The 23,901-nt window shown below is 50.9% G+C and overlaps 2 protein-coding genes across 6 annotated transcripts in view; one reads left to right on the top strand and one right to left on the bottom strand.

Moving 5' to 3' along the window:
- Positions 1–17,776, top strand: part of GSS (glutathione synthetase) — a 29,700-nt gene extending 11,924 nt beyond the window's left edge. For 4 of the 5 annotated variants that reach the window (XM_062204083.1, XM_062204084.1, XM_062204082.1 and 1 more), the window contains exons 4-13: positions 1,773–1,848; positions 2,147–2,286; positions 2,937–3,053; positions 8,147–8,227; positions 8,332–8,409; positions 10,328–10,394; positions 13,016–13,210; positions 13,693–13,774; positions 15,088–15,277; positions 16,669–17,216. In XM_062204083.1, the coding sequence (XP_062060067.1) occupies positions 1,773–1,848; positions 2,147–2,286; positions 2,937–3,053; positions 8,147–8,227; positions 8,332–8,409; positions 10,328–10,394; positions 13,016–13,210; positions 13,693–13,774; positions 15,088–15,277; positions 16,669–16,792 (1,150 nt within the window). In that variant the 3' untranslated portion in view covers positions 16,793–17,216. Of the gene's footprint in view, positions 1–1,772; positions 1,849–2,146; positions 2,287–2,936; positions 3,054–8,146; positions 8,228–8,331; positions 8,410–10,327; positions 10,395–13,015; positions 13,211–13,692; positions 13,775–15,087; positions 15,278–16,668; positions 17,217–17,688 lie in introns of those variants that run through there. The other variant, XM_062204087.1, reaches the window with a different exon arrangement.
- Positions 17,777–18,369: 593 nt separating this feature from the next.
- ACSS2 (acyl-CoA synthetase short chain family member 2) overlaps positions 18,370–23,901 on the bottom strand; it is a 48,372-nt gene continuing 42,840 nt past the window's right edge. The window contains exons 9-18 of the mRNA XM_062204081.1: positions 23,730–23,900; positions 23,289–23,422; positions 22,963–23,095; positions 22,825–22,881; positions 22,566–22,646; positions 21,273–21,381; positions 19,780–19,848; positions 19,276–19,452; positions 18,614–18,688; positions 18,370–18,507 (exon numbers count right to left, since the gene is read on the bottom strand). Coding sequence (XP_062060065.1) covers positions 18,380–18,507; positions 18,614–18,688; positions 19,276–19,452; positions 19,780–19,848; positions 21,273–21,381; positions 22,566–22,646; positions 22,825–22,881; positions 22,963–23,095; positions 23,289–23,422; positions 23,730–23,900 — 1,134 coding nt within the window. The 3' untranslated portion in view covers positions 18,370–18,379. The remainder of the gene's footprint in view (positions 18,508–18,613; positions 18,689–19,275; positions 19,453–19,779; positions 19,849–21,272; positions 21,382–22,565; positions 22,647–22,824; positions 22,882–22,962; positions 23,096–23,288; positions 23,423–23,729; position 23,901) is intronic.

Below are 23,901 nucleotides of genomic sequence, written 5' to 3'. Positions count from 1 at the left end.
CCAGGCCATTATCAGGGAGCTGGATTGAAAGTGAAGCAGCACGGGGGATTCAAACCACTGTCACAGGTGACAGCTTCAGCTGCTACATCATGCTGCTGGCCCCTAGAACTTTCTTTTTTTTATTAAGATCCTGGGGCAAGTGAAATTTCTTGTCTTATTTTAGAATTAAATATGAACAAATTGTTTATTTTAGAGTTAAATACATAAATGTTTTATATATATATATATATAATATGTATGGTAGATGCACATATAATTGTTTGCCTTTAATTCTTTTTTCAGTAGAGGGCTAGTTTTTTGTTTTGTTTTGTTTTGGTTCTTGCTGAAGAGAGAATCTTGAGAAAGGATCTTAATGATAAGAAGTTTGGAAGCCATGGCCTTGGAGCTGGAAGCCCATGAGTCATGGACAGATGAGCCCTACCACCACCTTCCCCCAAGGTCTTTCTTCAGATGGGCCCAGCTTTGTGCCTGCGATTCTGGATTGTGGGAAACAGAAGCAGCCTGGCTCAAGCCCTGTCTCCCAGTGCTGTGATTACCTCTGCAGTCCCAGCCTTCTCTGTTCCTCTCTCTTCTAACACACACACACACACACACACACACGAGCCCTAGCTCCTAGGGGAGACAAGCCCCTGAGCACAGTGCTAGAGCAGCAGCCAAGAGTCTGTGACTGGAGAGTAGTCTTCAGAAAAGGCAAACCGGGTCCCAGCATCCCTGCTGGGGGCTCCTCTTCACCAAGGGCTGGGAAAGGCCCCGCCAAGGGAACTGCCCTTGGGGAACGAGCTGGCAGCAGAGCCGAGGACTTCCGGGCAGGCCTGAGCCACTTGGCTGCCCTGTGCTGGTGTGCTGTAGGGTCCCGGTAACGAGTGGTACCGGGAGCCAGGCTCAAGCAGGTGTGCAGGTGCAACAAGTGTGGTGTCAATTTCCTGTGGATTCCTTCTGACCATGCCTCTTCCTGAGGCTCCAGAGAACCCTGTCCCAGAAGTACCCTGGGCTATGACAAGCCAGCACAGACAGGGCCCCCACTCGCCTGCAGCTTATAGTCAAACGGGAGAGATGACACTCGTTTATCACACAAACAAAATGGACATGGCAACTGCACTCAGTGCTAGCAAGGTGAGGTCTGCCATGCTGTGAGAGCACAGAGCAGGCGGGTCGGACCCAGACGGGGAGCTCCCTGGGGAACTACATCCAGTGAGGACTGGCTGAGGGAGAACAACCAGGGCATCGAGGGTGGGCCCGGAACATCTTGCTGAGGCACAGGGCACGACTGCTGTCTCAGACCTGCGGACGTTCAGGGAGGAGGAGGAGGAGACGTGTGCTGGGAGGCCCCCAAGGGTGGGAGGATCTGCAGAGTTCATAGTAAGCTTCCCAGCAAGCTCCCCGCCACAGAGCCGGTCAAGTGCAGAACAGTGAGCGTCACCCACCATTTGGAGTCCGCGTGATCAAACACTCTGAAACCCTGTGTATGGACTGTGTCATTTACTCTCGCTGCAGCTGTGCAGTAGACAAGTACAGTCATTTCCCTCTTCATTTCACAGCTGAGCAAACAGAGTGGTAGAGTGGTTCTCCGAGGTTGCCTCGTAGTGGCTGGCAGAGCTGGGATTTGAACTCTGGTCGTCTGGCCAGAGGGCCGAGTGCTTCATTTCTATTACCTGCCAGACCTGAGTGGGCGCTCAGGCTGTGGCCAGGGGATTCACCACGCATGGTGGTAGGACTCTGGGACCTTTCATTCCTCACGGAGCCTAGAAAATGTTCTTCGTTTCTTCTTTTAGTACCATCAAAAGGGACGACTTCACCGCTCGACTCTTTGACATCCACAAGCAAGTCCTGACAGAGGGCATTGCCCAGGTAACCATTCCAGCCACACCCAGCCGGTCACCTGCCCCCACCCCGCCCCTTTCTCCTTACTTGGTTTTTTAACTAGAATTTGGCCCCTGATGCACGGAAAAAGCTGCCTCTCCCTGCTCCCCTCTGGGGACCGTTGTACATGGCAGTAGCGGATCCTGGTTTGACCAAGGATGATCCCACTGGGTTGGGAGTGTTGGCTTGTGCCTGTAACCGTAGTTCACAACACCCGCGTGCTCCGTGGCTGGCCCATCCGGGTCAGCCCCTGGGCACATGGCCTCACCCTTCAGTTTTCCCACAGACCGTGTTCCTGGGCCTGAACCGCTCAGACTACATGTTCCAGCGCAGTGCTGATGGCTCCCCAGCTCTGAAACAGATTGAAATCAACACCATTTCTGCCAGCTTTGGGGGCCTGGCCTCCCGGACGCCGGCTGTGCACCGGTGGGTCCCTGGGACAGCTGCAGGCACAGCTGTCGGGTGACAGGATGGGCTTACAGTCAGCAGCCAGGCTAGGGACCTCCAACTGCGACTGTGCCTGCTCCCCCTCCCCCACCACACACACACACAGCGCAGTTTCCACTTAGAGTTAGATCTTTTGTTTGTCTGCGAGAGAAGGGCCTTCATGGCCAATCTCCCTCGCTATGCAAGTTAATGACCCAGGCAGAGGGGACAGTCTCTTTGAGGGCCTGAAGTGAGAAAGAGCATGACATGTTTGAGGGCCTGAAGGGAGGCCCAAATCCAAGGCAGAGAGGAATGCAGGCGCTCCTATCTGAGAACCAGGTCCTGGTAGCGTCCACTCTAGCCAGCAGCCATGCCCCAGGTTCTGTGGGCCCTGGAGAGCCTTCCGGCTCCCTGGGAGGGCAGGGTGGAGGGGGTGTGGGTATAGAGTTCAGCACTCTCCTGGGCGTGGACTTCAGGGGCCAAGGTTGGGGCAGCCGGAAGTGGATCCTCCAGGAGTGTCATGATGAGATGTTTGAGTGCTCAGCTGATTCTCAGAGTAATGGTTTTTATATTTATGTATCTATGAGGTTAAGGGCAGAGGGATCTTCCAAGCCCATCCAGTTATTGAACAGCCATCTCTCTTCCAACAGACATGTCCTCAAGGTCCTGGGTAAGACTGCAGAAGCTGCCAAGGTCCTCTCCAATAATCCCAGCGAGGGACTGGCCCTGGGGATCGCCAAAGCCTGGGAGCTCTATGGCTCCGCCAAGTAAGGAAGTGAGAAAGCAGCAACAGCATCCTGCCATAGATTCAGCATCCAGGGGTGCAGCCATTCTTCTTTGCTTGACATCATCAGGGGGTTATGCTAGAAATACAGTTACACTTTTAAGTGCCAAAATTATTTTAATGGATTTTTGGGCTTCCTTCTTAAATAGGAGATGCCGACTGTAATTCAAACTCTTCTTGGTGGCTGGAGATAATCATGACTCTTAGCAATTGCATTTTGCTGTAATACAGCAGTGCCACCTAGGGTCAGGAAGGCATGGGTAGCTGTTGGCCCTTTCCAGTGACTCTGCTAGGCTTTACGTTCTCGGTCATTTTCTTCGCTTTTCCTGTTCGCTCTCTGATTTTCCACTGTTGCCACTTGCTGTCCGTGTGCTTGAATTTGGAATCCTCCGGTCTCATCGCCACACCTCCTTTCTGATTTGCTGTGGTTTGGGAAACTCAGGATCCAGGTTATTATAATTGTGTCTAAGGAGAGCGAGGGCTTCTTTGAAGAGTAAATGCATAAGCTTTGACTTGGTAATCATGGTGTCCATTTTAATGGCTTAGAGGCATTGTTTGCTTGCTTCTCACCTCTCAACCGTGTTCCAGATGTTTGAAGACGCTAGGTAAGCCAGTTCTAGATGATCCAGGGACCACTGTCTGACAGTTATTGCAGTGTTGATGTAGCGTTAATACCTAGCCCAGAACAAAGCACTTCCAAGTGCCATGCCTTGTGCGAAGTGATTTACATACAGGCTCTCGTTGAATCCTCATAATGTGCTCCGAGGTAGTTGCTATTCATGTCCCCATTTTACAGGTGAGGAAGCTGAGTTTCAGAGAAGTGACATAAATTGTCCAAGGGCAGTTGGTGAGTTGGTGGCAGAGTCTAGAGTTCACTGCCCTTCACAAAGTGCATCTTTGTGGTAGGCGTTTGGAGTAGTGATTGAGACACCACCGCAGGATGTGGGTATCATACCAAGGGCCAAGACAATGGTTGCCTGCATCCCATATCCAAGTGCCTGGGTTCGAGTCACAGTTTCCCTCCCTGTTCCAGCCTCCTGCTGGTGCTCACACTGTGAGGCCCTAGTTGATGGCCCGAGCAGTTGGGTTCCTGCCACCCACATGGGAGAACTCGATTGAGTTTCCAGCTCTGGCTTCACCCTGGCCCAGACCCAGCTGTTGTGGGCACTTGGGGTGTGAAACAACAGAGGGGAGATCTCTATCTGTCTCCGTCTCTCTGCTTTTCAAATTGAGAAAAAATAAATTTAAAAAAACCTGCATTCTTGGCCGGCACCGTGGCTTAACAGGCTAATCCTCTGCCTTGCGGCGCTGGCACACCGGGTTCTAGTCCCAGCTGGGGCGCCGGATTCTGTCCCGGTTGCCCCTCTTCCAGGCCAGCTCTCTGCTATGGCCTGGGAAGTCAGTGGAGGATGGCCCAGGTCCTTGGGCCCTGCACACGCAGGGGGGAGACCAGGAGAAGCACCTGGCTCCTGGCTTCGGATCAGCAAGATGCGCCGGCCGCAGCGGTCATTGGAGGGAGGGTGAACCAACGGCAAAAAGGAAGACCTTTCTCTCTGTCTCTCTCTCTCACTATCCACTCTGCCTGTCAAAAAAAAAAAAAAAAAAAAAAAAAACCTGCATTCTTAATCCTAATATTGCCACCAAGTGGGCGACTATAGGCGTGCTAAGCCTCACTGAGATCCAAAAATCCTCCAACTGTGAGCATTTAGAAGACACCAGACAATTCTGTCGAGTGGAACTCTCGGCGAGGTTGTGTTTTAAGAGAGTGAAGCCAGGGAATGGGTCAGCTGGGGGACTGCTGACAGGCAAGTGCTGCCCGGGAGCCCCTGAAATACACGGAGAGAGAGGTGGCTGGTGGTAGGAGGAGCTGTGGCGGCTCAGCTGGAACTGGCTCCCCGCTCGCTCCGAAGAGCTGGAGAGGCTCTTCAGCACGTGACTGTGGCATGCGCTTTCTTTTCTCTGAAATCCAGTTTCCTCTTTTGTAACATAGAGTAGTAAGATGAGGAAACTTCAAAAAGTTCATGGCAAATGGAATTAAAAAATAAGTGGATTTTGGTGTAAAAATATGTAGAAGTCCAAGCATAGTTTTTTCATCATATGCATTTTCCATAAGTGTTCTGAAGACCACTGATAATACTCAAAAGTGTGGTAGATGGAATTAAATTAGATCATGGATCTGAAAAATGATTTAAAAACCATGTGTATCATTATGTGGCACTTCTTCTTCTTTTTTTTTTTTTAATTTGAAAGACAGAGTTACAGAGAGAGGTAGAGACAGAGAGAGGTCTTCCATCCGCTGGTTCACTCCCCAAATGACCACAATGTCCAGAGCTGAGCTGATCCGAAGCCAGGAGCCAGGAGCCTCCTCCAGGTCTCCCACACAAGTGCAGGGCCCAAGAACTTGAGCCATCGTCCACTGCTTTCCCAGGCCACAGCAGAGAGCTGGATCAGAAGAGGAACAGCCAGGATTAGAACCAGTGCTCATATGGGATGCTGGCACTTCAGGCCAGGCTTTTAACCCACTGCGCCACAGCACCGGCCCCATGGTACTTTCAATGACAATAATAGTAATAATAATAATAGCTACCATTTAAAGAATAATGGTTTTATTTTACCCAAGAGCAAACTGACACTCAAAGAAGGTGATAACTTGCCCAAAGTTACACAACTGGTAAATTTAAAGTTCATCTGGCTCTAAAGCCTGTGTTCTCCCCACTACACAGTTCTGCCTCCCAGGTGCATGGTCTTGTAACATGGATTGGAAAACTAGGCTCAGCTATTTGTAGAATAGATTATCTCATGCTTTTAATTTTTTTTTAAAGGCTTGGAAAATGGATTGAGATTTCCACTCAGACAAACTCAAATCATAGGGCTATGGTTAGAATGAGTAGATTAAGAAAAAGGAGTTCCTGGGGGAAAATGGTTGGGAACTGAAAGGAATTTAAGGTTCTTATTTTATGGATTGGAAAATCAGGGCCCCATGAAAGAAACGGACTGGCCCCAGGGCACACCATGAGTCGCTGGCAGAGCCATAACTGGGGTTCAGGGGTGCTCTCTCCCAGCCGGCAGCCCCTTCCCTGGCCTTAGCTGATGACTTTCTAACCCTACTCGCAGACTGCTCAAAGTCAAGGCAGGAGGGAGATTATGAAAAGGCGTTCATAAACTTCCACATTAGCTTTTATTCCCAGTTTCTTGAGCTTTCTGAAGGCCCCTTGTGTGTTTTCTGGGTCTGGCTCCCAGTGTTTGGCAGGTGACAGGCCGATGGACAGAGCCAGAGCACGCAATTCCACTTTCACTCACAGCCTCCAGCCTTCCTCCCCCGCCTCTTCTTGGAAGTGGGCCAGCCTGGGCCGGGTGCCACCCTCCCACACGCACCCCAACCCGGGAGCGGAGCAGCTCAGGCTACAGCGAGTAGGAGCACAGCCATGGCCCTTCCGAACCTCTCAGGGCAAGATGGCTGCGGAGAACACTGCCGCTGGTTTACCCCTGCACACGCTGCCCGAAGCCAAGATTCAGCCCCATGTCAGGGCTGTCCTGGGGGAGAGTTCAGGCAGGGAGGGGTGGGGGGCGTCTCACAACTGGTGTTTTGGCTTAGTGGAAAGGAGTCAGGCAAAGTGTCATCCAAGAGGTTCAGCCAAGGGAGAGAGATGCAGACAGAAATGGCTGAGAGGCCGAGTACAGGAAGCAAGGGATATCCACTTGGAATCCAACACCAAGTCCAGGCTTGCAGGGGTCTCAGCAAGAGGTCACAGGCACAAAGCAGTACAGATGCGGCAAAGATGGAGTTTGGTACTGCTAAGCATCGGCCCTACGAGGCTGACGGGGGCTGACACTTCGCTTTGACAACTGAAAGTATCAGCTGGTAGCTAAGCACACCGTTGTCTGGAGTAGGCTTCTCCCCGGGTCCTCGGGCTCCTCCTGCTCCTTTCAGAAGCACATGGATAAGCAGGTGATCCCATTAACACTCTGGGACCAAGTGTGGCCCTGAGGACAGCACAGAAATAGTGAGAGGCCCCAGGAAATGTCTTATTTGTAGTTGGCTCTGGGTTTCTGGAGGGTTCCATTTAGCTATTCTAATATTTCTTCTTCTTTTTTAAAAGATTTATTTTATTTACCTGAAAGGCAGAGTTACAGAGAAGGGGGAGAGACAGAGAGAGAGCAATCTTCTATCCACTGGTTTACTCCCCAAATGGCTGGGTCAGGCTGAAGCCAGGAGCTTCATTGCGTCTCCCATGTGGGTGCAGGGGTCCAAGCACTTGGACCATCTTCCACTGCTTTTCCCAGGCAGATTAGCAGGGTGCTGGATCAGAAGTGGAGCAGCTGGGCTTGAACCAGCGCCCATATAGGTTGCATCTTTACCTGCTACACCATAGCACTGGCTCCCGAGACCTGTATTCTAATGTTTCTTGTAAGAATCCCACTCTTATTATATGCTTTGCAACCTATAAAATAGTCTTTAAAAATCTAGCATTATTCTTTTACAAAATATAGGCAAAGAATCCCTAATGCTTGACATCAGAAATATTTCAGATTTTGGAATCTTTGCATATATGTATTACATTGGGGATGAAACTTAAATCTAAACATGAAATTCATTTGTGTTTTGTACATACTTTATACACAAAACTTGAAAGTAATGTTATCTCATTTTTAAAGTATGCCTGAGTTTTCCCTAAGACCTGTCACATGAGGTCAGGTGTGGAATTTTCCACTGTGGCATCCTATCAGTGCTCGAAAGATTTTGGATTTTTGGATTAAGGATGCTCCACCTGAATTCCTCAGTACCCCCACCTGTTTATTCTTCCAGAAAGATTATAGACTCATTATGTTAAAGTTTTTGAGATGCCTTTAAGTCTAAACTTTAATTTGCACAGGAAGTTGACATTACAGTAGAGTCTGAGACATCTTCGTTTCTCAAGCTTTGTGATTCTGGGAAGTCACGTGTCCTGGCCTCAGGTGTCTGTGCCCGAGGCCATCCTGAACCGAGTGGACATGGGCTCTTCGGGGAAGCGGAAGGGGGTGGGACCGAGGAGGGACAGGCCGCAGCCGCCTCTGGCCACCTGTGCTCTTTTCCAGTGCTGTGGTGCTGCTGATTGCTCAAGAGAAGGAAAGGAACATATTTGACCAGCGAGCCATAGAAAATGAACTACTGGCCAAGTAAGTGAGGGAAGGAGCCCAGAACCTCCAGGTGTGGCCCTAGGCCTGGGGAGGGCCACTCAGAACGTAGCATGCACTCCTCCCACCCTGTCTGTCTTTCCCAGGAATATCCACGTAATCCGGAGGAGATTCGAGGATGTCTCTGAAAATGGGTCCCTGGACGAAGACCGAAGGCTGTTTATGTACGCATCCCCAGGGACTCAGTGCTGACAGCTGCCTTAGTAGACTCATCCAGCCCCCGGGCCCTGCCTCCTCTCCAGTGGTCCTTTCTCTGGACGACATCTTACCTCGTTCTCACAGGAGGTTTTGGAGAAGGCCAGCCAAGCTCTGCTGCTTTTTTTTTTTTTTTTTTTTTTGAAAGATTTATTTATTTGAAAGGCAGTGTTACAGAGAGGGAGGGAGAGAGACAGATCTTCCATCTTCCTCCAAATGGCTGCAACAGCCAGAGCTGGGCCAGGCCGAGGCTACAAGCCAGGAGCCCCATCTAGGTCTCCTGTATAGGTACAGGGGCCAGAGGACTTGGGACATCCTCCGCTGCTTTCCCAGGAACATCAGTAGAGAGCTGGATTGGAAGTGGAGCAGCCAGGTCTCTACCCAGCGTTATATGGGATCCTAGCACTGCAGATGGCAGCTCAACCCGCTATGCCACAGCACCAGCCCGCAAGCCCTGCTTCCAAAGCATTCCATGAGAGCTATTCACATTCTGGATAGGAGCAGCCTCAAAGATAGCCATGGCCTTCCTATGCCTCTGAGCTTCTCAAAGCTTTCCTGCTCCTCCTGGTCGCCAGATTGGGCCCCAGCAGTTGGTCTGGGCAGACAGGGAAGAAGGCGGGCAGCTGACCTGCACGGCACTCTGTGCTCAGTCTGGATTTGTGTTCCAAGCTAGACCCAGCCAGGGTCCACCACCAGGTGGCTTTAGTGCCACATATTTGGGTAGCATTGCAGCAAATATATTTAGAACCAGAAACTTTTGATTAAGAACCTCCATGGAACTTCACAATACCACTCACTATTTTTCAAAGTGTATCTTTATCACAACAAAATAGTTACTTTGCCTTCTAGATAAGCCAGACACTAGGAAAAGGGGAAGGAGTTTAAAAAGACTGTGTGTGTATGTGTGTGTGTGTGTTTTAAGATTTATTTTATTTATTTGAAAGAATTACAGAGAGAGGTAGAGATAGAGAGAGAAAGATCATCCATCTGCTGGTTTACTCCCCAAATGGCTGCAGTGGCCAGAGCTGGTCTGATCTGAAGCCAGGAGCTTCTTCCTAGTCTCCTGCTTGGGTGCAGGGGCCCAAGCACTTAGGCCATCTGCTGCTTTCCCAGGTTATAGCAGAGAGCTGGATCGGAAGTGGAGCAGCCAAGACTAGAACTGGTGCCCATATGGGATGCCGGTGCCGCAGGCTGGGGCTTTAACCCACTGTGCCACAGTGCCGGTCCCTAGTATGTGTCTTTTTTTTTTTTTTAAGATTTATTTTTTTTGGCTGGCGCCATGGCTCAACAGGCTAATCCTCCGCCTTGCGGCGCCAGCACACCGGGTTCTAGTCCCGATTGGGGCGCCGGACTCTATCCCGGTTGCCCCTCTTCCAGGCCAGCTCTCTGCTGTGGCCCGGGAAGGCAGTGGAGGATGGCCCAGCCAGGTCTTGAACTGGCGCCCAAATGGGATGCCGGTGCTCCAGGCCAGGGCATTAACCCATTGCAGCACAGCGCCGCCCCGCCTAGTATGTGTCTTAACTGGACTTGTAATTTTGCATCTCCCCAGTATTTTTAAAAAATCTTGCCCTGTTTCAGCTGCTGAGGTTGTCGTGCCAAGCATGGCAGTCTGACTGCTGCTCAGTAATTGTGAGCCCACATTATTTGGGTGTACCTGACTTGAATCTGGCTACCTCCTCATCTTCCTCTGGCCTACACTGAGTGACGTTCGGTCCAGAATACTCCAAAGCATCCCATACTGCACGTCTTTGTGTTTAGTGAACCCCGTCCAGGCTCCCTCTGGGGACAGACTTTCAAAACAGCCAAAGCTACACCTTAAAGTAGATTGAACCACTGAATATATTGGCTATAATTTAACACAGTTGCCTTCTGTATCCTATGTTCTAGGGATGGCCAGGAAGTTGCTGTGGTTTATTTCCGAGATGGCTACATGCCGAGTCAGTACAGTCCACAGGTTGGTATTTTTCTGTTAGACCATTCTTTGCCTCCTGGGACCCAGCAGAGCACCAGACACCCAGCTCAGGCATCACAACCACCTGGGTTTTCCCCCGAGTCCTAGCCTCAGTTCTTCCTTGGGGAATTTGCTACTAGAACCTCCAGTCCTCCTGCAGGTTTTTGCTACCTCTCATTGTACAAACTCACTGTTCTCCAGAATCTGAATCCTCAGAAATGCACAGTGCTTTTGCCACTTGCATTGTTCCCCAAGATATGCTGGGAAGTATTTGCCCGAGGGAAAAAGCCCCCGGTTATCGCAGGTGTTGATTTCTGTCACTGTGGCCAAGCTCCAGCTAGAGCTAGCCACCTTCATGTGTCTGAACAGAGCTGGGAAGACACAGGCTCATGTATGATGCAACCCAGATCCTGCACACCACTCACCATTTCCCCCTCTTTTACCTCTACTTCATCTGAGTCAGGAACTTTTTATCACCTGCCCATTCATGTTAATGGCAGTGATGGTATCGCCTCATCTCACTGCCTTCCCTTATAGTTGTGAAATTACTGGCCTCATCCATTATTTCATTTAACTCTTAAAACCACCCCATGAGACGTATAATTATCCCCATTACACAGATGGAGAAACTAGAAACTAAGGTCTGAAAGATGCAAAGACCTGTCTTATGTCCACAAGAAATTCCCAGGCTTTCTGACTCTCAAGCTCGCGGTAGGTATCCCAGGGTACCATTCTTCTCCCTTGCTCCCAGCGTCCACAACATGGAGACGCTGAGAAGCCCTGCTCTCCTGGGGAGAAGGTCAAGGAGGAAATAAGTGAGGGAGTACTGTGGGCAGCGAGCCGGGGGTCCCAGTCTGACTCTGCTGTGTGATTATGGGCAGGTTACTGACCCTTTCTGGGTCTCAATTTCTGTAAAGACCACAGGGAGTGAGTGACACCAGCAAATTAAGGGCGCTCCTTCCGGGCCTGCCACTCAACTAGGATTTTCCACAGGGTTGAGTTCTGTCGGGGGCGGCTCTGCAGAGGTGGCAGCCCCCAGAGACGATCCTTTCCTCTAGAGAAGTGATGAACAATGGCGGAAACTCGCCGAGCAGAGAAGCTGTCGGGAAAATAGATCCAAGTTTCAGGACAGGGGGTTGGGAAAGGGCCAAGGAAGTCTTAGAGAGCGATGAGGGTGAGCTGACAAGGGAGGGAAGTGGTGTATGTAAGGAGGTGGACATTGTTAGGGGACTTGGAAGCTCGAACTAGGTTTAGAATGTGGAGCTAGATCCCGCAGGCCCAGTGACTTGTCGAAGGACGCTGGGCGCGTCTCTGCTTGCCTTTGCTTTCCCCTTCTGATATCGTGGACTTTTTCTCTAGTTATCTCTGATATCCAGGCCGCCTGTGGCTGTGCCTGGAACCCTGTCCTAGCAGGTAGCTGGAATTATTGGTGAATATCAGGTGAAGATGCTGCAGGGGGACCAATTCTATCCAAGTAAGGACAGCATTGGGTGGGGGCAGGGGCTGCTCCTCAGGCCTCAACCCTGATCCTGCTGCGGGCAGGTGGCTGTGATGTAGAGCCAAGGACACGGGGACCAGAGCTGGGAGGTGTGGCCCTCTGCTGTTGCCCTGCCTCTTATATCCCGAGCTGGCACAGCAGATCTTTCCTCCTGTGGTGACCCACATGCAGCCTCTCGCCCTTCACTGTTGCTGTTCTCTTAGCCTGAGTGCCCCTTCTCCACGAAGTCTCGCCTGGCACACTCCACCTGTCCTTTAGGCCCCCACTCCGATTTCTCTTCATTCTGCACCAGTAACATATTCACCGAGCCCCTACACAGTGCCAGGAACCATGGTAGTAGACACTGGGAATGCAACAGAAAGCGGGCGAGCACCGAGTGGCTGGTCCCCACGGAGCTCAGGGTCTGGGCAGGGAGATCGACATCAGAGAGTGAGCCAGAAGAGAAAAATTGTTCTCTTTCCAGATAGAGGTAACTGCTTTGAATGAAACAGAGTGCAAAAGAGAATTGTGGGGAAACCCACATTAAACAGAGCAGTCAGAGAAGGTTTCTCAAGAAGGTGACTGAGCCGAGACTTAAGGATGAAAAGGATCAAGTTGTGCTTGGGAACAGCCTAAAGGAAGAGAATTCCAGACAACAGGAAAAGCAGCAAATGCAAAGGTCCCAGGTGGGCGGGGAATGAGGTTTGTGTATTTGAGGAATGATAGGCCTCTGACTAGCCTGTGGGAGGCAGGAGGCGGGGGAAATGGCCTGGAATGAGGTTTAAGGGCAGGAGCCAGGTCCTGCGAGGCCTTCCAGGCCACGGTAAGGAGCTTGGATTTTATTGGGAGTACAAGGGGAAACTGAGCTTCTAAGCAAGTCCCCTACTCCCTTCAAAGCTCACCGAATTTTCTACACCCTTCCTACACCTTTTGTCATTTTCCCTTTCAGTAGTGCTAGATTGAGTTCCCTAAAGGCAAGGATCCGGCAGATTGGGAGGAGTTGCACCTGCCTCACACGGATGTTGCAATAATCCTGGAGATAATGACTGTTGACATAAAGCCCAATCCCTGGCACCTGGTGAATCCTCAGTAAAGGTTGGCTGAAGTGAAATAAGGTAGAATTCCTTCTGTCGACTTCCCTCTGCAGAACTGGGAGGCGCGCCTGTTGCTGGAGAGATCCCGTGCTGCCAAGTGCCCAGACATCGCCACGCAGCTGGCTGGGACCAAGAAGGTGCAGCAGGAGCTGAGCAGGGCGGGCGTGCTGGAGGTGCTGCTCCCTGGCCAGCCCGAGGCTGTGGCCCGCCTTCGTGCCACCTTTGCTGGCCTCTACTCACTGGACATGGTGCGTGAGCAGCCCCTTCCCCGACCACAGACCTCCTGGTGGCGGAGCAGCCTCCTGTGGTGGGGAGACTGCAGCTGGCACTGTGGCTGGCCTTGTGACTTGGGTGTCATGCTCTGGAGAATCCCTCAAGCCTTGGGGAGAAGGGGGGCTAGCCTCACGATGGGAGGAGGATGTGGGAGGCATCCATTATAAGCTCCCTCAGCAGAGGTGGAGATGAGGATGGCATCCGGGGGAAGGAGAATATCTGTACCCACTTTGCACGCTACGTGCTGCACAGCCCTGGGTTGCCAGAGGAAGACCTGTTCTCATTGCATTTGCTGCCGCAAGGGGTTTGTTGGGAGTCCCATCCAGATAGAAGCATCCAGCCTGAAGGAGCTTCCGGCTGTTCTCTTCCTGCTGTTCCTGTGATGCTGCTGGGCATGCCTAGCAGGGCCCCAGCTCTTGCCTCTTTAGATCTGAGACGGCTTTCTGCCTCCTGCCAGGGTAAAGAAGGGGACCAGGCCATCGCTGCGGCCCTTGCTGCCCCCAGCCGGTTTGTGCTAAAGCCCCAGAGAGAGGGCGGAGGTAAGTGGATCTACCCCCCCACCCCTGCAGTAATGCTCAATGAAAGAGGCCAACAGACCGTCCCCAGTGCTCACTGGTACATCCTATGAGCACAGTCCCAGGGTTGGGGGATCCAAGACGAAGTGACAAAGGCCCACCCCAGATAATGTCCGCCAAGCACGGGGAATCTGATTAACCAGGATGGGAGAATTGGGACGTGTTTAGTGTGAGGTGCCTGTGGCTAGATTGTGGGGAAGTGTGTGGGGGCACTTTAGGTATATGTCGTGCTGCCTAGTTTTAACTCCTTGAGGGAAGGAATCATGTCTGCCTCACAGATCCAGGGGAGATGGTTTCGAGGGGTGAGTAAGGTTTTCCCAGCAGAAAAGAAAGAGGAAGAGTATTCCATAGAGAAGGAACAGCCTCAGGCAAAGGTGCCAGGCCATGAATGCTTGGTGCTTTGGAGGTTAATGAGGAACTGCTGAGGCTGCAGTAGGAGACGGGAGGAGGCAGGGATTTGGGCTGGAAAAAGTTGTTTGGGACCCGATTCTAAAGGACATTGAATATATGTGAGGAAATTGTATGTTATCCTAAGGACAGTGGGAAGCCATCAGAGCATTTTAAGGAGGGAAGGGACACATGATTGACCCAGGGTCCAAGTGCTCAGCAGTGGTGAGAACTTGCAAAACTTACATTGGTTCAGCTGTGCAGCCCTGGGAAGAAGGGCGACATTGGTGGTGGCGAGACCAGGGAGCAGGCTGAAACGGTTGTCCAAAAGACCAGTGTGGAGGCTGGGCTAGGGCCATGACTGTGGAGCACAGACTGGTGACACATGGCTGAGTTAGTGATAGGTAATGGAGAGGGAGGAGTTAAGTATGAGCCAGGGATGCCTTTTGCCTGATGGGACTAGGAATGTCCAGGAGAGGCAGGTTCAGGCAGAAGTAACACGTTTTGTTGGGACATATGGAGTTTGCTTTGGGAGCCTGAGTGTCATTCTTATGATCTCTAGAGCAGGAACTTGAATTAAAGGGGAGTTAACAGGGTATAGGCAGAGCCTTGGGAATGGAAGAGAGCAACCTGAGAAACCGACATGGAGGAGGAAGCAAGGGAAGAGGACCGATTCCCAGGGAACAGAGGAGGCGGTAATGGAGGCTGAGGAGGAACAGCCGTAGACAGGTGTAGGATGGTGTGGTGGAAGTTGTTCCTCCTTGAGGACCGAATGTGCTCTGGGGGCAGCAGGAACCGAAGCTTCTGGCTTCCTCACATGGCCCCAGAAGCGACAGCAGGGGGTTGAGGAAGTGGGCAGAGTCCAGGGTGACTGGCCAGTTTACTTGCAGGTAACAACCTATATGGAGAAGAAATGGTGCAGGCCTTGGAGAGGCTGAAGGCCATCGAAGAGAGGGCCTCCTACATCCTCATGGAGAAGATCGAACCTGAGCCTTTTGGGAATTGCCTGCTTCGGCCTGGCAGCCCTGCCCGGGTGGTTCAGTGCATCTCAGAGCTGGGCGTCTTTGGAGTCTATGTCAGGTGAGACAGTCAAGAGGAACTTCTCCCACTATCTCCCTGCAAGAGTGACAGCCAAGGGAGCCTAGCAGGGACACTGGAAAGAATCAGGACTCCCAGGCTTCTGTTCAATTCTGCCAATCCCTATCATTGTCACCTGTTGTGTATCTATTAAGTGAGGTCAAGAACCCAAGACCTGCCCCATCTCACAGGGCTATCAAATGCAGCCCAGATGAAATGGCTTTGCAAGTATAAAGGAAATCCCAAGTAGTAACCAAGAGGACTGAGAAAAGTCTGATAATCCAGGACTAGAAGGAGACTCCAGGGAAGAAGAGAGTTTGGATCTAGCTCCAAGACCACCAGGGATTCTGGAAAAAGGTGAGATGGGCCAGCTCAAGGAGACTTAGTGATTAAGAGGATTGAGTGGGCCCCTGGGTTTGGAGTTGAGCACTAGAAACCAGAAGAGAGGAAGACATGGGATTTTGTGAGGAACATTTCCTGGTCCCTCACACCACTTCCTGTAAAATACTCACTTGAAGATCAGGGCAAGGTGGGGATACCAGATTCCTCCATGCTCCCCACGCAAGTCTGCCCTCTACAACCTCACCATCTAACCATTCGCAGTATCTCTGCTGTCTGTTTCCCTCCAACCATCACCACTACCACCACCACCACCACCGTCATAGCCATCTTGAGAGAGAGGCAGAGAAGGAATTCACAGCTAGGGACATGAAGTGTAAGTCTGGCATCAAGCTAAGTACTTTTCCTGCTTTATTTACTCCCAATGACCATCTTGCAAAGTAAGGGGTTTTATCTCTATTCTAAGATAAGAAGATTGATATTGGGCCGGCACCGTGGCTCAACAGGCTAATCCTCCACCTTGCGGCACCAGCACCCTGGGTTCTAGTCCCGGTCGGGGCACCGGATTCTGTCCCGGTTGCCCCTCTTCCAGGCCAGCTCTCTGCTATGGCCCGGGAAGGCAGTGGAGGATGGCCCAGGTGCTTGGGCCCTGCACCCCATGGGAGACCAGGATAAGTACCTGGCTCCTGGCTTCGGATCAGCACGGTCGGTGCGCCGGCTGCAGCGCGCCGCGGCGGCCATTGGAGGGTGAACCAACGGCAAAGGAAGACCTTTCTCTCTGTCTCTCTCTCTCACTATCCACTCTGCCTGTCAAAAAAAAAAAAAAAAAAAAAAAAAAAAGAAGAAGAAGAAGAAGAAGATTGATATTTCGAAAAACTAAGGCGTTTGCTCCAAGTTGAAGAGCTAGTAATTTCCAGGCTAGCATACAAATGCAAATATGACTGTAGATCCTAATGCTTTTTTGGGTGTAGTCAGTTACACTTGTAGTGCCTAGCTGGGACCAGGGATTGAGGGCTGACTCGAGGTGACGTTGTGTCTCTGTCCTGTTTCTACAGGCAGGGAAAGACACTTGTGATGAACAAGCATGTGGGGCATCTACTTCGAACCAAAGCCATTGAGCATGCAGATGGTGGTGTGGCAGCAGGAGTGGCAGTCCTGGACAACCCATACCCTGTGTGAGGGTACAGCCTGGCCAGCCTGGACTTTGCTCAAGAGACCCTCTATCCTTTCACTTGTCATTCCTCTCCTAGCCTCCCTCCCACCTTGGGAGGGCTGATGTCTTCTGAAGACCTCTCAGGTCTTCAGGGAAGTGCTGGGTACCTTCTCCCAGCTCTCCTTCTAAGGACCAGAAAAGATTTGTTTCCCTTAGATGAGCTCTAGAGGCTCTCAAATACTTGGAGTATGGGAAGGGAAGTTGCTCTGAGATAAAGGTGAACACTGGCACCTTCTGTTTGCCCATTGTCAGCCTTTCCAGCAAGTTTCAGTGCCTGACCTGGGATGGGACCAGGCAGCAGGAGGAGGTGGGTGGAGGGGCAGCACCTTTTCCTGACTCTGCCTTAAATAAAACTACATTGCTGATTCAGTGACTTCTTGCTTTGTACGTGGTAGGGAGCAGCTGGAATCTAGATCAGCTCACTTAAGATGGATTGGAACAGGGCAGGTGACTGGGATATAATTAGGGTCTACCTCAACCTAGACCCTATGGGTAGGTTCCTGAAGTTCCAATTCTTAGTCACGTACTAATGTTCCCACAGGATCATAGGGAGGAGACAGGGTCCTGGGCGGGAGGCCAGAAAGGAAGGCAGCTGTGATGAGACATCACAGTTGTCAGCTGGCTTCACTCACTTTCCAGCTTAGCTCAATGGCTTGTCGAAGGGTTTGTGAGTAAAGCCCTGCCTGGCTCTGCCCAAATCAAAAGTTTAAGAAGATAATATGAAAGTAGTTGTAGGGAATACCTCTCCCGATCACAATGTGCCACACGAATCAGAGCAACTGATAGTACACAGCTTGAAAAATGCCTAAGAAAACAAGTCACCGCCTTTTTGAGGTCACAGACTTTATTCCTACAACCACAGGGCTGGAGCACGACTGGAGCAAGAAATGAGTTCCATCTGAGAGCGTCTCATGGGCAAGGCTCTGTTCAGGCCGGGCTGGGAACAGAGGACAAGGGAGATGAGCTCCTCTAGCCCTTGGAACAACACATCTACTCCTTCAAAGAAGTAGATGATCTGGAACCCCTCTCGAGAACCTGCCTGCACAGCGCCTGAAGCAAATGGGCAGATGGCATTGCCATCTGGCACAAAAGAAAGTTCAGACCCAGAACACGATCAGCCATGTATTCAAGAAATAATGGCCACTTATTCCTGGACTCAAATTTAAGGGCAAGTGTGTGCCCAAGGTAAGTACTGGTGCTTCCTGAGAGAGTTGACATGGATGACAAATCTGTCTCCCTTCTTCAGTCTACACTCTCACTTGCCCTCCAGACACTTAACTTGGGTTGGAGACATGGCCTTCAGGTCCCTGCCCTGGGCTCTGGGAGCTCCTTGCAGTTTGGAGACACAGGAGTCTGAGGCAGTGTCCCTTCTGCCTGGTAGTCACAGGAAATTGTCTCTACCCAGGGACAAAGTTGGTTCCTGGTCCCAGACAGCTGGTTGAGGCAGGTGGTTGGGTCAGCACTGGCCCTCGGCACTCCTGGACGAGAGCAAGGAGGATGGGCAGAACTTTGGAGAGCCAAGTGGAGGGAATCGGGAAAAGGCAGAGTCTTGTTCACTGGATGGTCAGGCAGCGGTGGGTGAAGAGGTGACTGATGACAGACGGGTCAGCCACAGTAGATGTATCCCCCAGGTCACGGTCATTCTGAGCAATCTTCCGAAGCACTCGTCTCATGATTTTCCCTGGGGGACCACAGGCCTCTCGTTACTTGGTGACATCACTGATGCACCCCATCCCACCACCACCAGGCCTCAGCCAGCCCCAATCCCTGGAGGCCTCTAAACATACCTGAGCGGGTTTTAGGCAAGCCAGGTGCATTCTGAATGTAGTCTGGTGTGGCAATAGGGCCAATCTTTTCTCTAACTGTAACCAACAAATCAAACATTTCCTTAGCACCCTTAACCAGACTCCCAAAACCAAAGTAGAGATGGCTTTGCTCCCCACCTGTTTCTTCTTTAAGAAAAACGGACTCCTTGCCCATAGAGTCATTCTCAGCTTCACTGCCCCTGCCCTCTCTCACTCTTGCTGTATGGCACTGTCTCTTTATTCTCATTGTATCTTAACTTTAAGAATGCTGGCACTAGAATCAGCCTGCTAGAGTTAAAAGCCCATCTTTCTAGCAGTGGGCAAAAGACAATTAAGTTCTCTGAGTCTTAGCTGCTTCGTCTTCAGAATGAGGCTAACAGTAAGATCTGTTTCACAGTGGTAGTGGTAGGGATTAATGGGGTAATGAACCTAAAGCATTTAAAAGCCCAGTGGCCGCAGAGAGAGTAGTCTAAATGTGGGTTATTATAATAGTGGAGATGACTGAGCAGGGATAGGGAGGTCAGCCCATGGGGCCCAGGGGTCTGTCCCTGTTGGGGAGTTCTCTAGTTCTTCCTCAACAACTTGCAGTGGTAGCTGTGTGTCCAAGACAGACTCTACAGTCCCTGCCCAGGGAGGCTCCTCACTCTGTTTCTTGAGTTCTTCCGTGAGGGTAGAGTTGAAGGTGTGGCCATCACAGAGGGTGACAAAGCAGTAGAGGCATTCGCCCTTCACAGGATGAGGGTGGCCCACCACGGCCGCCTCTGCAACAGCCTCATGTTCCACAAGTGCTGACTCCACTTCCGCTGTACTTAGCAGGTGTCCTTGCCGAGGGAAAGGAAGTACCATGAGAGCGAGCCAGCCTCTGCCCCAGCCCCTACTCCGTCTGTATCCACAGGGAAGTCTTGGTCTGGTCAGATGGGGAGGGTCCTCACGTGACATGCTTCCAGTTACCCCACTGTTCCCACATCCTTCCTCTGGACATAATCCAGTGTTCATCACTTCTTCCAAAACCTGAGCCTGAAACTGAATACCATACCTCCCACCCCAAGGTCTGGCCAAAGGGCAGCCTGACTCTCTGGGAAGGCTTTGGCTGGAAGTTGCTGAGGACAGCAGAGCTAATGAGATGGGAAGGTATTCCAGGCTCTCACCAGATACGTTGAGCATGTCATCAATCCTGCCAGTGATCCAGTAATAGCCATCCTGGTCCCGCCGGCAGCCTGGGAAGAAATGCTCACAACATAATACCCAGCATGATCCGTATTAGCAAACTGCAGCAGCCTTCTAACAAGTCTTCCTGCTTATGCTCTTGCCACTGTGGCCACCAGACTCCCAGATGGCCCACGGATCTCCACCTCTTGGTATTCAAAGCCCTGTGGAGACCTCTCATGGGATTAGTCTGTGTGATCCACAGAATTTGGCAGAGGGATAGGATGTCGTTTCTGAGATGATGTTATGGAAAACACTGTAGCTTCTGTCTTAGTTGCATTATCTCAGATCATTTGCTGTGGGGGAAGCCAGCTGCCACGTGAGGGAGTATAGAAGTGATTCTTCCTGGCTCAATCAAACTTGCAAGTGGCTTTCTACCAACAGCTCAACTGCAACCCACAAGAGACCCTGAAGCACCCAGGTAGGCTGCTCACAGATCCCTGATCCCCAGAAACTATGTGAGATAATGAAATACCTGTTTTAAGCTGCCAGCTTTTGGGGTAATTTGTTCCGTGGCAACACATCACTAGCGTACCCGTCTTGAGTCTATTCTTTATTGATCAAGCAGAGTTTTTTTTCTAAGCAGTAAATCAGTTCCTGTTGCTCCCTTGCTTAAAACCTGTAAAGGTCTCCCATTGTATTTTGCATGAAATCCAAACTCCTTACCATGGCCCACAAGAGCCTATCTTGTCTACCTCTTCAACTCCAATACAGTGTTCTCTGTATGCTCCAGCCATACCGGAGCTTGTCCATTCCTCAGACATTCCAGGCTGGTGTCCTTCTGCACACACCCTTACTCCAGGTTTCTCTCTGCTTGGTTCCTTCTCACCCTTCAGATTTCTGCTGAAATGTCACTTTAGAGAAGCCTTCTCTGACCACCCCTTGTACAGTACCAATTCTGCAGGCATCTTTACCATGGTATCTTGTTTTTCTTCATAGCACTTATCTCCAAGATAAGTTTATTTACTTGTTTGCATCTCCCCTTACTAGAATGTAAGCCCAATGACAGCAGAAATCTTGACTACATTATTCATGGTAATAACTCCTGTGCTTATACCAGTGCCTGGGCATAGTAGATGCTCAATAGATATTTATGGACAAGTGGATTAGTGGGAAGGCAGAAGGACAAACACAGGCTCCAAACATGGGGATACACATGACATCATAATGTACATGCCCCATTTCTTTCAGCAGAAGAACAAGAAATAAAACTCTTTCCTCATATGTAAAATCTCAGATGACAACAACTTGAGACCCTTCCTGCAATACTCATTCCTGCTCTTGTAGTCATCTCTGTCATTGTACCTGGACACCAGACACTGACGTGTAAGATGTTCCTCTCTCCTGTCTTCACCCCTAACCAATTCTTCCTGGAATGAAAAGATAAGGCACATGTCTTGGTGGGAAGTGCAGGAAGACAATAGCCAAGGCTCACCATCTCCTGTCACGTAGTACCCGGGAAACTTCTTAAAGTAGGTGGTCTCAAAGCGTGCGTGGTTCCCATAGACTGTGCGCATGATCCCTGGCCAGGGCTGCTTGAATACCTGGGCAGTGAGGAAGGCACAGTGACCACATTTGCTTTGCTGTCTCAGCGGAAGACAACCACAACTTTGCAAAACCTGAGGGGAAATGTCCTGAACATAAGTCCCAAGAAGTAGCACAAAGTCCAGGCTTTGGAAATGGATGCGCCTGGCTTGAGATCGCGGCTCTGCCACTCACTAGTTCTGTGACCTCAGATCCACAACTTGACCTCTCTGAGCTTCTGGAGCCTTATACTTAAATTAGAGAAAATGATTTCTATATTTCAAAGTAATTGTGTAGAGGACTAAGTTAATATGTGGAAATTGTTGAACACAGTGTTCTATCAGCAATAAGCACTTAGTTATTTTGACTCTCCTTTTGGGTAATGCCTCAGGAAAGAAACTCCAGTCTGATACAGATGAAGACAGTCATGAAACTAAAACTCCCACATTAGTAAATAATTATTGCCCAATCAGCAGATTTAATGGGTTGGTCAGAATTCTAGGCGAAGAGTTGTAAAACCTGGACCTCGGTCTTGCTCCATTTACTAGCTTGGGAACGTGAAGCGGGGTATGGTTGGGGTGGGGGAGGGTAGGTGAGGTGCCTGCACGTACCTACACAACAATCAGGACAGCTACAGATTAGCTGTTAGGTTCTATACTAACCCCTTCATATGGATTGTCATTTAATTAAGCAAGCAACCATGGGAGACAAAGGTACTACTTTAAGACTATTTTACAAATGAGAAAGTTTAGATTCAGAGGGGTTAAGTAACTTATCTGAGGGCCCAGGAGAGGCAGAGGCAGAGGCAGGATTTGAAACCAGGCAGGCTGACGCCAAAGCCTGTGAGATTTTCATTCTGCTCTGAAGCTTCTTTTCTCTGGAATGCTTGTCAAAAGAAAAGCCTCCTCCTCTTTAAGTCTTCCAGACCCAAAATGATGCCACCAGGAATCTTTGGGCAGACTCTAAAGAGGCTCTTAAGGGTTAGGGTTAGGTTAGGGTTAAGAGCCTCGTGGGCCAAAAGGCAGAGATGCAGGCAAAGTATCCGGAAGGATTCTCCCTGGGGACTCTTAGCAGAGGACAACCCCCCACCATGGAGCAGCCATCTAAGCAGCTACCAGGAGACAGTAGGTTATAAACTCTGAAGCAAATTACCCTTGGTGGACCCTCTCCTATCCTCAAAGACCCCCACAGGCCAGGGCCTCACCAGATAGCCTTCGGCTTCACCTTCCAACTCTTCCCCAGACTCATTCAGGATTGCAGGAGCCACGCCAAAGAATGGGAAGGACTGGAAAGAAATGGGAGACAGAGTCCAAGAAGAGGAATGAGCACTTTGACTCAACTCCCAAGGAGACTAAGATCCCTGAATTCCTCAAACATCACTCCAGTCCTCCCACTCTCTAGCTAAGCCAAGTGCCCCAAGACCCTAGCCCTAGCCCGGGAACAGTCAGGGGAGCCCCACTCACAGCAGAACCAGGCTTCATGGGTGTGGCACCTGGGAGGGGAGTCAGCATGTGGCCACCCTGTGGAGGTCAGAGATCAGGGGTTTGAGTCAGTTTTCCCACATTGTCCCTGAGCACCATCCTTCTGAACCCTTCACTCACCGTCTCTGTTTGCCAAAAGGTGTCCACGATGGGGCAGCGCTGGGCACCTACCACCCGATGGTACCACAGCCAGGCCTCAGGGTTGATGGGCTCACCCACAGTGCCTAGCACCTGCAAGGATGCCCGGCTGTGCCTTGGGCAGGGGGTTGAGAGAGAAGAAGGCCCTGAGTACCACTGGGAACCAGGGCACACATGCCCAAGCTCTCCTCTTGCCCCCTCCTCCATTCCAGGAAAGAGTTGGGACAAGGGAAAGAAAGAGCTTGTGTACAAAGGCAAGTGTCCAGATCAGGATACCCAGGGGGCAGCAACGGGGAGAGGGGTCTTACTTGGTGACAGGCTCGTCTCCGTACTTCATGAGCAGACGGATGGCCGTGGGTGCCGTGTAGAACTTGGTCACCTTGTATTTGTCCACAATGTTCCACAGGCGGCTCACATCCGGGTATGTGGGGATCCCCTCAAACTGACCCCAGTGAAGCTGGTTATTCCCAGTCCTTCTCAATAGTTCTTCCATTCCCCTACAACTCCGTCACATTCAGTATTTTACCCTTTCTCACCCACTGTGTCTTCACTCCCTGACCAGACAAGCCACAAGACCTTGCTAGGCAGGATGCACAACCCTCTCAGGACTCCCGTTTCTTTGGGAACAAATCATTGCATAAGAGTCTCCCTACTTCTACACTGAGTAGCACTGGAGGGTGGTCACCCAGGATAATCTCTTCCCTTCCCCAGCTAGGCCAGGTGGCCATGGGCCCCAGCTCGCTTCTTACCAAAACACTGGTGGCACCATTGGCCAGTGGCCCGTAGGTGACATAGGAATGGCCAGTGATCCAGCCAATGTCTGCTGTGCACCAGAACACATCTTCTGCGTGGAAGTCAAACACATACTTGAAGGTTGTGGCCACATAGAGCATGTAGCCCCCAACTGTGTGTACCACACCC

This window comes from Lepus europaeus, chromosome 10, assembly GCF_033115175.1.
Source record: "Lepus europaeus isolate LE1 chromosome 10, mLepTim1.pri, whole genome shotgun sequence".
Lineage (NCBI taxonomy): Eukaryota > Metazoa > Chordata > Mammalia > Lagomorpha > Leporidae > Lepus > Lepus europaeus.
This window is presented reverse-complemented; position numbering and strand designations above follow the sequence as displayed.